The sequence below is a fragment of the Oncorhynchus clarkii genome, chromosome 19, assembly GCF_045791955.1.
Source record: "Oncorhynchus clarkii lewisi isolate Uvic-CL-2024 chromosome 19, UVic_Ocla_1.0, whole genome shotgun sequence".
NCBI classification, from domain to species: Eukaryota; Metazoa; Chordata; class Actinopteri; order Salmoniformes; family Salmonidae; genus Oncorhynchus; species Oncorhynchus clarkii.
The window spans coordinates 39690004-39705868 of record NC_092165.1 but is presented as its reverse complement, the minus strand read 5'-3'; the positions used below and the strand labels follow the sequence as shown (position 1 = coordinate 39705868).

The 15865-nt window shown below is 39.8% G+C and overlaps 1 protein-coding gene across 2 annotated transcripts in view; it reads left to right on the top strand.

The window, feature by feature from the left end:
* The window catches only part of LOC139375175 (protein phosphatase 1A), a 57715-nt gene that overhangs the window by 13000 nt on the left and 28850 nt on the right, over positions 1-15865 (top strand). The window contains exon 6 of one of the 2 annotated variants that reach the window (XM_071116724.1): positions 10895-11511. The exons of the other annotated variant lie outside the window; for it this stretch is intronic. Coding sequence (XP_070972825.1) covers positions 10895-10924 — 30 coding nt within the window. The 3' untranslated portion in view covers positions 10925-11511. Of the gene's footprint in view, positions 1-10894; positions 11512-15865 lie in introns of those variants that run through there. 2 annotated transcript variants of the gene reach the window in all.

The window sequence follows — 15865 nt, the reverse complement described above, 5'->3', positions numbered from 1 at the left end:
TTTGTGGAAGGGAACCAAATTTTAGGAGCACAGAGCCGTCCGCTGTAACACACAAGCCCTAGCTGTTTTAGTGCCTGCATAGGCATTTGGATCTTCCCCTGAGGAGTGCAAACTTTCATTGTCCTTATACTCAAGTATTTTCTCCAGAAATACTGCAGTATGTATATAATTTTCAAGTACCTAAATGAAGTCAAAGGAAAATCTGTCTTAACCTGTTTTAAACTTGCAGGTTACTCATTTACTGTCAATGTTTTTATATGGCTAGACTGGAAATAAATATATTTTATTTCAGAAATGCATTACTTTTATCTTTAGGTTAGCCGCATATTTTTCAGTCATCTGTACAGCTTGACACTGATTTTGTGCTGCGGCGCTTTTGTTTTTAAAGAGTTTTGGATAGTATGTTAGTGTTCTGTTGAATGTGGACTACTTGCATATATACTGTAAGACTTGCATAGTGACTAAGGTGTTCGAGATGGGGCCTTACATGAACATGTCATGTAATTATGTGAGCCTCATAAGGAACGTATGTACATTGCCTTCAAAGTATCCATACACTTTGACTTATTCCACATTGTTACAGCCTGAATATAAAATGTAAAAAATTGTTTTTTTCCCTCACCCATCTGCTACACACCACCCTATAATGACAAAATGAAAATGTTTTTCTAATTTATTGAAAATGAAATCCAGATATAATTTACCTAACTATTCACACCCAATGGTCAATACTTTTTAGAAGCACCTTTGGTGGCGATTGCAGCTTTGAGTGGTCTTGGGTATGTCTATATCAGCTTTGCACATCTGGATTTTGTGATTTATTTTTCCCCCAACCCCCCATTCTTCCTTGCATATTTTCTCAAGCTCTTAAGTTAGATAGGGAGCGGAGCGGTGGTGAACAGATATCTTCAAGTCTTTCCACAGATTTAATGGGATTCAAGTCTGGGCTTTGGCTGGGACACTCAAGGACTTGCACATTCTTGTTCTGAAGACATTCCAGTGTTGCTTTGGCTTTATGCTTGAGGTCATTGTCCTGTTGGAAGGTAAATCTTTGCCTCAGTCTAAGGTCATTTGCGCTCTGAAGCAGGTTCTCATCAAGGATTTGCATGTATTTGGCTCCATTCATTGTTCCCTCTATCCTTACCAGTCTCCCTGTCCCTGCCGCTGATGGTAGGGATGGTGTTAGATGAGCTGTGCCTGGTTTTCTTCAGACATAGTGCTTTGCATGCAGGCCAAAGAATTCAATTTTTGTCTCATCAGACCACAATCTTTTGCCTTATGCTTTCAGTCTTTCACGTGCCTTTTTGCAAGCTCCAGATGTGCTGTCATATGCCTTTTTCTCAAGAGTGGCTTCCGTCTGGCCACACTCCCATAAAGCCCAGATTGGTGAAGTGCTGTAGAGACCGTTGTCCTTCTGGCAGGTTCTCCCATCTCACCCAAGGAGTTCTGTAGTTATGTCAGTGGTTATTGGGTTCTTAGTCACCTCCCTGATTTTAAGGTCCTTCTTGCTCAGTTTGGTCAGACGGCCAGCTCCAGGCAGAGTCTGGGTAGTTCAATTTATTTATTTGTTTTATTTTTTATTTTTCTTCAAAGTTCGAGACCACTGTGCTCTTGGAACTTTCAGGACTCTAGAAATGTTATACCCTTCCCCAGGGTATTCCTTACCACAATTCTGTCTCGGCGATCTACAGACAGTTCCTTAGACTTCATGGTATAGTTTCTGCTCTGATATGCACTGTCTACTGTGGGACCTTTTATATAGACAGGTGTATGTCTTTCTAAATCATGTCCAAACAATTGAATTTGCCACAGGTCACTAAAACTTTGAGCCCACATCTCAAGGACGATCAAAGGAAATTGGATGCACCGGAGCTCAATTTGGAGTGTCTTAGCAAAAGGATGTGAATACTTATGTAAATTAGATTTCTGTATTTCGTTTTCAATAAATGTGCTAAAATCTCGAAGTGTGTGTGGCTGGCAAAGGAAAAACATGTATTCAATCCATTTTGAATTCAGGCTGTAACGCAACAAAATGTGGAATACATCAAGGGGTATGAATACTTTTCTGAAGGTACTTTTTGCAAAATTCAGAGGCCATATCCTAATCTTAGATCCATTCACCATGCTTGAACCTTTGTAGATCTTTCTTTGCCTCCCATTGAAATAGGATATGGCTCTAAAAGAATGCTCAATTAGGGTGTATTTCTTTTTTTCAATATTTGACTTTTGATAAAAAATTGACCTGTCTGGTACCATACAAGACTGACCTAATTGTTCAAAAGCGTAGCACTTACTAAGCATCCAATGTATTATTTTTCTTATATACCATAACTACAGTACCTCATAAATTCATAGAAAACCTATTTGTATTGGTTGTTGTTTTAGACCCCACCCCCTCTGTAGTTTTGCTTTGAAAACAGCCATCATACACTTGGCTGTTCTGACTGTCAGAATATGTGGAATGTCAGACTGAGTTGTCAGTCGGGCAGACCCATTGTAAATGTATTTGACTGAAATGTGCAAATTTGAAATGTTTATCTATAATGTATCCACTGCAAATGCTAGTTTATTTTATTAACTAGTAAAATCATTGACCTTATACGAAAAAGAATGGCCTCAAACCCTTGCTTGTGTAATTTCACCAACTTGTTTCGCTTTTGTGATATTCAACTAGTTCAGAGATCTAGAATTGTAACAATGTTCAGGGTTCTAGAAATGTAAGATGTGTGAGAGGTATTTGGTGTAATTAATGACAATGGTTAAATATGCACTGATAGTCTTTCTTATCAGCTTTTTCACAAATTATTGTTCTAGAAAAAACGATTAAAGCTCTCTACAGGTTGTCCCTTTGCTCCCCTGGAACAAGTTCTGTTAGGTTCAGAGGTATATCTGGCTGGAGTCAAATATATTTGAATGCTCGCTCCCATATTGTCCATATTGATGTACCTCAGTTGTGACGTTACTGTGTGACCCTTAGCAGTGGTGGGTTGTGTCCCCTTAAACAGGGGACCTGAACCCCATGTTGCTGACCTTTTCAGCTCACTAATAAGCTCACCGATTTGCCTTACCCAATCTAACTCTATCACTTAAGTACTTGTTTATTGGAACACTTCAAGGAGAGATGTAGACATGACTTTCTTGTAACTGAGAAATAAATCAAATCAAGTGTTTCCATGTTAGGGTGCTTCTCTTCAAAGTGGCATACTATGTTGGTAGTTACATGGTACACATTTTCAACCGTTTCTGGTTTGTATACTTTTTTTTTTTTCACGTTACCTTGTTGAACCTTGAAAGCTTATTTAATTGCTCACTCCTGCAGATGATGTAATACTTTAAGCAAATGCAAGTGTATAACAATTGGGTAACCTTGTAAGCATTAGAAATGTGCATACATACATGTCTGCTATATTTATGAATACATTCAAGAATGGCTTTAGACTGCTGTAGTATTGTATATGTTAATTCAACTGCTTCTCAGAGGCCTCTGTGATTGACTTTGCAAAGTTCAATAACTGTATATTTTGTATTATGTCCCATCTCCAAAGGAAAGACCGAAAATAAAATGTCAAAAAGCTTTGTTCTCTGAACTAAATTGTGCTACTTGTGTTGAGTCGATTGAACAAATTGCATTCCTTGCTTGTGAATTTGTTTTTTCTCTTCTTTCCCTGAATTTCCTCGCCGCCTTTCCGTCCTTATTTCTTTCATTTTTTTTGCCTTTTAAAGTTTGAAATAAAATGTATAGTTTGCAGGATGTATCACTAAATAAATGGGTTGTTACCTTGCATAGCTCTTCTCATTTCCTGTCTTGATCTGTTCAATTCATTGTCACATTTAAATAATTATATAAAATGTAACTCAATGTCAGATTCCTTCATAAAAGACCAGTGTTTTCATTAACACAGTATACTGAAAGACCCACCAACACAAACTAAGTACTGATTCATGTTTTGCGGATACAAAAAGGGCATCCCCCCCTGGTTTGGCATAAAGGTGATCTCTAAAGCTGGGGTACTTAAATACTATTTGAGAAGGTCTGGTCACACACACTTCCTAGGTGGCAAAGGTCTCCGGATGAATGTTATTTATCGGTGTAGTAAGAAACCCCTACCTCTCAACCAATTCAACCCCCAAACTGTCCACACCCCTCTTGTTGGCAGAGAGAGAAATGTGCTGTTTTAAATTGTATTTCCTTTAATTTTTCACATTATGCCAGGGCGCTAAAGAAACATTTTGCAATTCCACACATTTTCCATGTCATGTCTTATGTGCATGTGTTCATATACCAGAAGTTGAAGCCCAACAGAATTTTAAAATAAAATAAATGTGTATTTAAGTCGACCCGCAGTCTGTATTGACCTACTTCTGTGTCTGGATCCGGCCTGCTGTCCGCCTGTTGAGTATGGCTGTGCTAAAAGATACATTGTAACTGTAATTGATCCTAGCCAACAGATCTGACCTTTTTAGCAGTGAATCCTATTTTGGACTGTGCTGCTGTTTGCAGCAGTATAACATTATCCAGCCATGCATGGACAACAGAGGAGTGGAATCAATGCCAAATGGGTGTAATTGAAGCACTGAGCTTTGTGGGGTGTTTTACCCTGAGGTGGGGAATGTTGTAGTATTGTGTAGTACAGTTGACTGGTGATGACTTGTGGGGTTTATTTATGTTTTTATTGAGTGCTACACATTCACATGTACAGTTGAAGTCGGAAGTTTACATACACTTAGGTTGGAGTCATTAACTCGTTTTTCAACCACTCCACAAATTTCTTATTAACAAACTATAGTTTTGGCAAGTCGGTTAGGACATCTACTTTGTGCATGACACAAGTAATTTTTCCAACAATTGTTTACAGACAGATTATTTCACTTATAATTCACTGTATCACAATTCCAGTGGGTCAGAAGTTTACATACACTAAGTTGACTGTGCCTTTAAACAGCTTGGAAAATTATGTCATGGCTTTAGAAGCTTCTGATAGGCTAATTGACATTATTTGAGTCAATTGGAGGTGTACCTGTGGATGTATTTCAAGGCCTACCTTCAAAATCAGTGCCTCTGCTTGACATCATGGGAAAATCAAAACAAATCAGCCAAGACCTCAGAAAAAAAATTGTAAGTCTGGTTCATTTTATTCTATACAGGCGTTCTTATTTTCCCTCTGTCATTTAGGTTAGTATTGGGGAGTAACTACAATGTTGTTGATCCATCATCAGTTTTCTCCTATCACACCCATTAAAATCTGTAATTGTTTTAAAGTCACCATTGGCCTCATGTTAAAATCCCTGAGCGGTTTTCTTCCTCTCCGGCAACTGAGTTAGGAAGGACGCCTGTATCTTTGTCTTGACTGGGTGTATTGATACACCATCCAAAGTGTAATTAATAACGGCACCATGCTCAAAGGGATATTCAATCAGATTTTTTTTTTATATATACAATGCCTTGCGAAAGTATTCGGCCCCCTTGAACTTTGCGACCTTTTGCCACATTTCAGGCTTCAAACATAAAGAAATAAAACTGTATTCTTTTGTGAAGAATGAACAACAAGTGGGACACAATCATGAAGTGGAACGACATTTATTGGATATTTCAAACTTTTTTAACAAATCAAAAACTGAAAAATTGGGCGTGCAAAATTATTCAGCCCCTTTACTTTCAGTGCAGCAAACTCTCTCCAGAAGTTCAGTGAGGATCTCTGAATGATCCAATGTTGACCTAAATGACTAATGATGATAAATACAATCCACCTGTGTGTAATCAAGTCTCCATATAAATGCACCTGCACTGTGATAGTCTCAGAGGTCCGTTAAAAGCGCAGAGTGCATCATGAAGAACAAGGAACATGCCAGGCAGGTCCGAGATACTGTTGTGAAGAAGTTTAAAGCCGGATTTGGATACAAAAAGATTTCCCAAGCTTTAAACATCCCAAGGAGCACTGTGCAAGCGATAATATTGAAATGGAAGGAGTATCAGACCACTGCAAATCTACCAAGACCTGGCCGTCCCTCTAAACTTTCAGCTCATACAAGGAGAAGACTGATCAGAGATGCAGCCAAGAGGCCCATGATCACTCTGGATGAACTGCAGAGATCTACAGCTGAGGTGGGAGACTGTCCATAGGACAACAATCAGTCGTATATTGCACAAATCTGGCCTTTATGGAAGAGTGGCAAGAAGAAAGCCATTCCTTAAAGATATCCATAAAAATTGTTGTTTAAAGTTTGCCACAAGCCACCTGGGAGACACACCAAACATGTGGAAGAAGGTGCAGATGAAACCAAAATTGAACTTTTTGGCAACAATGCAAAACGTTATGTTTGGCGTAAAAGCAACACAGCTGAACACACCATCCCCACTGTCAAACATGGTGGTGGCAGCATCATGGTTTGGGCCTGCTTTTCTTCAGCAGGGACAGGGAAGATGGTTAAAATTGATGGGAAGATGGATGGAGCCAAATACACGACCATTCTGGAAGAAAACCTGATGGAGTCTGCAAAAGACCTGAGACTGGGACAGAGATTTGTCTTCCAACAAGACAATGATCCAAAACATAAAGCAAAATCTACAATGGAATGGTTCAAAAATAAACATACCCAGGTTTTAGAATGGCCAAGTCAAAGTCCAGACCTGAATCCAATCGAGAATCTGTGGAAAGAACTGAAAACTGCTGTTCACAAATGCTCTCATTCCAACCTCACTGAGCTCGAGCTGTTTTGCAAGGAGGAATGGGAAAAAAATTCAGTCTCTCGATGTGCAAAACTGATAGAGACATACCCCAAGCGACTTACAGCTGTAATCGCAGCAAAAGGTGGCGCTACAAAGTATTAACTTAAGGGGGCTGAATAATTTTGCACGCCCAATTTTTCAGTTTTTGATTTGTTAAAAAAGTTTGAAATATCCAATAAATGTCGTTGCACTTCATGATTGTGTCCCACTTGTTGTTGATTCTTCACAAAAAGTGAAGTTTTATATCTTTATGTTTGAAGCCTGAAATGTGGCAAAAGGTCGCAAAGTTCAAGGGGGCCGAATACTTTTGCAAGGCACTGTATATATTTTAACCTATCTACCAATAGACACACTTTGCTAGGCATTTGAAAATCTCCCTGGTCTTTGTGGTTGACTGTGTTTGCAATTCACTCCTTGACTGAGGGACCTTGTGTGTGTAAGTATGTGTGGGGTACAGATATGAGGCAGTCATTCAAAAATCATGTTAAACTATTATTGCACACACAGTGAGTCCATGCAACTTATTATGTGACTTAAGCACATTTTTACTCCTGAACTTTTTTTAGACTGATCATAACAAAGGGGTTGAATGCTTATTGACTCAAGACATTTCTCAATTTAATCCATTTTAAATTCAGGCTTCAACACAACGTGGAAAAAGTCTAGGGGTGTGAATCATTTGGGAAGGCATTGTAGCTCAAATTAGGTTGAGAAGGTAGGGAGTAATATCCCTCTCTTTTACACACAACGAACACATTTCATATTAAACACCGATAATACACATGAACATTGATTCCCATGCCTGCATGTATGTCTGCATTTGTCCCATCACCTGAGTGTGGTTGCACATGTGGGCTCTAGCTTAGCGTGGAATCATTAGCCCTGCCATGGATATTGCTTGTCTCTGTCTGCCTGTCTGCATCCATGGTGTAGTTGCAGCTCAGGGGATGGTCCAGGGCCATCTACAGCGACTGAGATTAGGAACCGTGGGAGGGATTACTTGAAATGTCAACATAATGTCATGAGCCGTGTTAAAAGGTCAAACGGTGCTCAGTGCCAAGCCGTTGATAGATCAGGTATAATTTGGATTGTTATGATCCCCTGAATGGTCTGGTTGGGGGACGGGGAGCAGAGCAATGATCTTTTATCCCTTATTTAGTCAATAACTCAAATGTTATTTGTCACATGCGCCGAATACAACAGTGAAATGCTTACTTACAAGCCCTTAACCAACAATGCAGTGTTTCGAAAAATACCTCAAAAATAAGAAATTAAAGTAACATAATTGAAGAGCAGCAGTCAAATAACAGTAGTGCGGCAAAATACAGTGGATACAGAGTCGGTGTGCAGGGGCACGGGTTAGTCGAGGTAATTGAGGTAATATGTACATGTATGTAGAGTTATTAAAGTGACTGCATAGATAATAACAGAGAGTAGAATCAGCATTTACATGTAAAGTGTGCACTCTTATATAGTCTGGTTTGTTTTCAGAAGAATAGAGTAAGTGTATTCGATTCAAAGTAACATAATACTGTAAATTAATGAATAGTTTATTCCAAGGATTTTTTGTGACGCTATTTGTCTGTTTCTTTAACAATCATCTGTAAATGGCACTGTAGTTATCCGTTTATAGACAGTCGACCTATGTGCATCTCCGTTTCTGGAAATACAATTGGATAAAGGTATTTTCCTTCAGCCCCTCCCCATTTTCCTGCATCGCCTCTTCATATTCAGATCTGTGAATGTGATTGGAGGAATGAGCAAAGTCACAGTTACTGGTAGATCTGCATGAAGCCAGCCAGCCAGAGGGTGGCAGTGTTATTAACTGTGTCAATTAGAGTTGTGTGGAAACACATTCTCACTGACAAAACAGTAGTGGACAGTGAGCAGACATTCCACTAAAGTTATTGATCAGGGTTTTCAGAGTGGTGTCTGAATTATTTGATGACACAGTTCTCAAAAACCATGTCAAGTACTTATTCCCATATTTTAGCTTTTGCTTAAATTCCAGATGAGACCATAACTCACCATTGGGTGAATTTATCAATGTTACATTTCCTGTAGTTATTTTCTATTTGCATTTTGAGATGTGTGTAATGTGGCTGACTCATTAGGTCTTCAGCCAGCTGCGTCTCATACTGATTTATGCTGCCCTGATATTTCTCCACATCAAAAAGCGTCCGCATCAGCGGCGGCCATCATCAAATGGAGCTGGCCTGGCGTTGTTTAGTGCATGTCATGCTCTGTTTCTCATGGCAGAAACCCATTTGAGCCTTACTAATGCAGACACAGCAGAAAGAGGCGGGGGCGGCGGGGCTCAATGCATACTCTGCATTTGGGTTTTATAAACTGAGGTCACTGATTCCTGTAGTTGTTAGTTAGCTTTCTCTTGGTAGCCCAGTGAAAAAGACCTGAAACTGAATGCCATCCCTTTAGAGGATAGGCTTTTCTCCTGGATGGTATAGAGAGTGTTCAGGAGCCTTAGCTCATTGATAATGATTGAAGTGGGCCATACAGTAGCTCCTAGAAATTCAAGTTCAAAGCCAACAACACTTAATGGAAATATTGTGGTGAATCAACATTCAAACTTTTTGAGGACTTGCATGGCTTGTCATCTCCTTTTTCTCTTGTTTGCTTCTAACCCTGTCTCTCTCATCTTGCTCTCTCTTGCTCTTGCTCTGTCTACCTCACCGTTTCCTATTCTTGAGTGTACTTGTTGCCTGAGGTCAGTTTGTAACAGAGAGCCAAGCTTTTCTTTCTTGGTCACAGCAATTCAATGATGGGTACAAACAAGCGTATCAGGCAGGGATGACATCTAGCTGTTCTTTCCCCTCCTCCTCTCGCCCTTTCCCCCTCTCACAGACACACTGTATCTCTCTCACATACTCACACTCTCTCTCCCTCCCCCTTTTTCTATCACACTCTCTCTCACACACACACACACGCATTGTGGGAGTTTGTGTCCCCCTTTTGAGGTGGGTTACACAACCCCCTGCCCTGGGAATCCCAGCCCAGCTCATTATCCTGCACCCCTGAGACGCGGATCACTGTGAATTAGGACACCAAACGAGACGGCCTCATTAAGGGCTCACGGATGCACTCATTAGCATCAGCACCTTTCCTCGTTAGGCCCTGTATCAGCATTCTCTCTCTCTCTCCCACCAAATCGTGTCCTGTCATTCCTCCACACTGACTGGAAGGTTTAGGATTAATGTCAGATATGGCCCACAGGTCACTACTGTTGTTTTTGTCCAGTTATGGGACTGATTGATTTATGTCAGCTTGAGACTTTGATATGTGACCCCCAGCCGCCCTCCCTCCCTTCCTCCTACAAATATCACTGCAGGGAAATAAATCCATTGTTAGGATCCCCCTTGTTTTGATATAGCATGACAGTCGAGTTGCGTCAGAGCTTCATTATGTGATGGGGCATGGAAACCATCTTCTTGTCACCTCTCCTGTGTTCATTCAAAGTTCACAGCTGTTTTCTGCCTTGTACAAAGCCTGGTCCTTAATTCCAACTTCATGCTTGCCTATTGTATTAAATGTATTATTTTGACTTTTACTTGATGTATATTGCACCGTTCAACCATCTGCTTAGTACAACTTTAATAATATGCTCTCACATTCTGCTTCCCTTCGACTGGAAACTGACCTTGCGTGTTCAGCATAATTTCAAGCTCTACCTGCTGATCTGTTCATTCCGTTCTCTCCCCAAGATCAAGTATACTATTTGTTCTTATTTAAATGTGTTGATGAATACATGGCTGTCTGCTTTTTCTCTGTAGCTGACTACCGAAGCACCTGTTCTAACTAAGCATGGTCCGTGTCTGTCTGTCAGCTTGTGCTTCCTGCTTTGTGGACTGTGCTGTAGTGAGGTGGAAGTGTTTATCTCCCTCTCTTTTATTTTTTTAATTGCCTCTGCCTCTGACCTTCAGTCAGTGGTTGTTTTCTTTCTCGGAATGCAATGCGGAAGTCCGTTTTTTTCCTTTGTACCTCTGAGAAGGTAGTGAGTCACTTTTCTTTCCCTCTGCATACAGACAGTTCTCAGGTTTTTGCATCTCTTGTTAGCATGTAGTCAGTAATGTTTGGTATCCATGTCCCTGCATGCTGTTAGTTACTCTATTTCTCCATCCTTCACCTACATCCTCCCCTTTTCCTCCCCAGGACATCCTCTTCTTCCGGGGTTTCAGCTAAAACAGGAACTAAACCGATGGTCTCCACCCACCTTTCCCCCTGAGTGTTTGCTGTTGTCTATTGTCAGATCTTGAAGTGTTTGAACTATTATTTTCTCACACATATTTTATGAATTTGAATTCACCGGCCCCCTTCCTCCCAAAGAGGCTGAGAATAGTCTGAGAATCTCAGTGATTATCTGCACCCTCTTTGGCAAAACTGAATATTTTTCCACACACCTCACCTGTCTGAATCGATCACATAACATCATTCCAGCCCAAGGTGCGGATCTGAGAGATAAACCGGTACCTCAAAGATGTGAAATCTCTTCCTATGACCACACAGTCTATGGGCTAGCACTTACTAGTCTAAATGGTTCTCTCTTTATGATGTACTGTATTTTGACAAGAGTGCTTTGAAAGTATATTTCATTTTGTTTGGGTAAAGCACATCAATGTAGAAAGAGATTAGGAAGAAGGCTTCCTCAGCCTTGGAACCACACACATAACACGCTCAGTGATTCTCTGTTTGATGTTTAGTGCCCAACACCTTGTCAAGAGCGACATGAATAAAGACTTGTGAGCAGATGACGCTCTTTCTCGAAATCTCTTCTTGTGTGGTTGGTTGGTTTCTAGGTGTGTGGTTGGTCGTTGTGATACCCATGCTAACTTAGGCTAATTGGTATTTGTAGTGGGTAAGTATCTGGAGGGGGGGGGGTCACTTTTCACCCTTTCACTGACACTGAGGGGTCAAGCATCCTCATTGTGTAGGCTAGACAAAGACACAAAGACCCGTACACTATATTGAACCTCTGATTTGGTTATTACAAGCAGTATGTACAGTTGAAGTCGGAAGTTTACATACACTTAGGTTGGAGTCATTAAAACTCGTTTTTCAACCACTCCACAAATTTCTTGTTAACAAACTATAGTTTTGGGAAGTCGGTTAGTGCATGACACAAGTAATTTTTCCAACAATTGTTTACAAACAGATTATTTCACTGTATCACAATTCCAGTGGGTCAGAAGTTTACATACACTAAGTTGACTGCCTTTAAACAACTTGTATAATTCCAGAAAATGATGTCATGGCTTTAGAAGCTTCTGATAGGCTAATTGACATAATTTGAGTCAATTGGAGGTGTACCTGTGGATGTATTTCAAGGCTACCTTGAACTCAGTGCCTCTGCTTGACATCATGGGAAAATCAAAACAAATCAGCCAAGACCTCAGAAAAACAATTGTAGGCCTCCGCAAGTCTGGTTCATCCTTGGGAGCAATTTCCAATTGCCTGAAGGTACCACGTTCATCTGTACAAACAATAGTACACAAGTATAAACACCATGGGACCACACAGCCATCATAACGCTCAGGAAGGAGATGCGTTCTGTCTCCTAGAGATTAACGTACTTTGGTGCGAAAAGTGCAAATCAATCCCAGAACAACAGCAAAGGACCTTGTGAAGATGCTGGAGGAAACTGGTACAAAAGTATTTATATCCACAGTAAAATGAGTCCTATATCGACATAACCTGAAAGGCTGCTCAGCAAGGAAGAAGCCACTGCTCCAAAACCGCCATAAAAAAAGCCAGATTACGGTTTGCAACTGCACATGAGGACAAAGATTGTACTTTTTGGAGAAATGTCTTCTGGTCTGATAAAATAAAAATGGAACTGTTTGTCCACAATGACCATCGTTATGTTTGGAGGAAAAAGGGGGAGGCTTGCAAGCCGAAGAACACCATCCCAACCGTGAAGCATGGGGGTGGCAGCATCATGTTGTGGGGGTGCTTTGCTGCAGGAGGAACTGGTGCACTTCACAAAATAGATGGCATCATGAGGTAGGAAAATTGTGGATATATTGGAGCAACATCTCAAGACATCAGTCAGGAAGTTAAAGCTTGGTCACAAATGTGTCTTCCAAATGGACAATGTTCCAAAGCATACTTCCAAAGTTGTGGCAAAATGGCTTAAGGACAACAAAGTCAAGGTATTGGAGTGGCCATCACAAAGCCCTGACCTCAATCCTATAGAAAATTTGTGGGCAAAACTGAAAAGGTGTGTGCGAGGAAGGAGGCCTACTACAACCCTGACTCAGTTACACCAGCTCTGTCAGGAGGAATGGGCCTCAATTCACCCAACTGTTTGTGGGAGGCTACCTGAAATGTTTGACACAAGTTAAACAATTCTAAGGCAATGCTACCAAAATCTCATTGAGTGTATGTAAACTTCTGACCCACTGGGAATGTGATGAAAGAAATAAAAGCTGAAATAAATCATTCTCTCTACTATTATTCTGACATTTCACATTCTTAAAATAAAGGAGTGATCCTAACTGACCTCAGACAATTTTTACTAGGATTAAATGTCAGGAATTGTGAAACTGAGTTTAAATGTATTTGGCTAAGGTGTATGTAAACTTCCGACTTCAACTGTATACTGTATATGCAGTTTGTATACTGTATGTAGAAATATGATGAAGTGGCTAAGAAATCATGGATAGGAATCCATTAGGAATATCAACCCAACACTTTTTCACTATTCTCCTATTTGTGCTTTATAATTACCAGGTCGGTGGCCATTTCCCTGTCACAGTGTAGTGTTCTGCGTTTCCTAGTTTAATTACATATCATACATACAAACCGTGATTAGGTGACAACTACCATTAGCCTAAGTGTGATTATGAGAATTGGAGGTTGGAAGGTTACTTCCGTTTGCATTCATCATAACAGGCAGTTGTTGAGTATGAGGCAGTTATTTTGCTACATCCCCTGTAGTGTTCTCAGTATAGAACCGCTTCAAGTAAGATAAATGCATGAGCCCCTCTTTCAATACATACAACCACCCGTACAGTTTTGTAAGGTAATTGGTTAAACTGCCTGTCTGACTGAGGTCCCTTCATTATGACACACACACAGGCCTACAGTGTTTACAGGGAGAACCCATTTCAGAGCCAGGTGTGGGAGGAAATATATTTTTTCTACATGAGGATGTGGGTTAAAAAGCCACAGTGACAAGAGAACAAAGGTCTTTTAAAATGGACATTCAGCTTCCCAATGGGGACTCCTCCACTCTCCACTTTAGGAATGCTTGGGCAGCCTGGCAGAGTTAAGAGACAGTGTGTGAGAGAGAAAGATGGGAGGAGGCAGAAATCCTATATATTGAATTCTAACCTAAACAAGTGAAAATGATTGTAGAGAAGGTTGACATGGGTGAGTTAGAGCAGTGAGGAGGCCTGAACACATTGTCAAGGACATACATATTACCCATTAACAAAAGATACTGAAAAATGAATCATCAGTCTTTGTGGTTGAGTAAAGTGTTATGTTTAAATTCTGTTCACTGAAAGAGGAATGTCAAACTTGGTTGAAAGTTCAAAGCCAGCTCATCAAGGTTAACATTCCAATAAATAATACTTTCCCTTCATATTGAAGTGTGTATTTTGCTAAATGTAATATTTTGTATCCTGGAGGAAAAAATACATTTTGATAAAGCCTTGGTGTTTTGCAGTTCACTGTTCTATCTTTGTGAAGCATTATAATAGAAGACACTAGCTAGGTTTCCTTCCAATTGGTGATAGATTTTCATGAGAATATTCTAAAATCTGTAAACGTGCGTTTTCCCACCCGTGGTGTGTTTACACCAAAATGACTTGTTGCGAATAAAAGTCGGTGTGTGATGACGTAGTGCACACAATGTACTTTTTCGCTTAAGTTTTCACATACCGAATAAAAATCTAAAGTGTTCAATGTGTTTCCATCACATTTTTAACTCTACCATAGTTTTGTCACTAAATCTGCTGCGTTAAATAGCAAATGTGCCTACTCTGGTCTTGGCACAAGCGCTCTAGCCAACCGCTTGCAGATAGGCCTAAAGTGCGGGTAGGCTGTGTGGGTTGCTGAGTCTACATAATGAGATTATTATGGATAAGAGCGATAATATTTTTATTTGTCAAAAGGCAGTCCTGCAACGATCATCATGTCACCAGGATGAGACCCTCGATTTTTATTGGAAATGCGCATCAAGCTCATCACCATGCACTTCACCCTCCTGTGAAGTTTATCATAATTTATTTCATCTGTAGCCTAATAAACTGCATGATTTCCCGAGTCATAGTGGGAAGACCACACACATAATCGCGTGACTCTCAAGTTTACTTGTTTGATGGTTATTATATAAATATTTGCACATTAAGGCGTTTCCACCACAATTTCTCGCAAAATAATTTTTACCAACACAAAAGATCCCACCATGTCGAGAAAACAAACTCTGTCGCCATTTATACAATTTTACCGAAATTACCTGTTTGCATCACAACTGTCGTTATTTATATATGTGTATGTAGATATATTTTATATATATATATATGTGTGTGTGTGTGTGTGTGTGTGTGTGTGTGTGTGTGTGTGTGTGTGTGTGTGTGTGTGTGTGTGTATGACTTTGCTCATACAAACTGTGGATGGGAACGTGGTTGGTGTGCAAAATAGGTTTAATTCTTTATATTTCGCTAGGAATTTTTGACAGGTTTTGAATGAACTTAAGTTATAAAGCAATGAAGTCCACATTACAATATAAAATACTGAGAACAAGGACTCCACTTTTTGGTGAATGACTGATCAACTATTTTTAAATTGGTTATTCTAAGATTTCATAAGTTAAATTAAACTTTACGTTTTGTAAATCATAGGCCATAATTAGGGAATATGTGTAGGTGAATAATTTCAGTAGGCTGTAACAATGTTGTGTGAATGAGATATTGATATGTTTAATATTACAACATTAGCCTAATTACAACGTGATGTATAGCCTACTTTTATTTGAACTTCTATGAAATAAAAGGAAGACTTTTAAAGCTTTGTTTAGCGTATAACTAACTGTTCAGGGGGACTAAGTCTACAAGCTATACAAACCCAGGATATTTTAAACCGAATTTTCAAAACAGTACTTTTAACGAAACAGAAGAG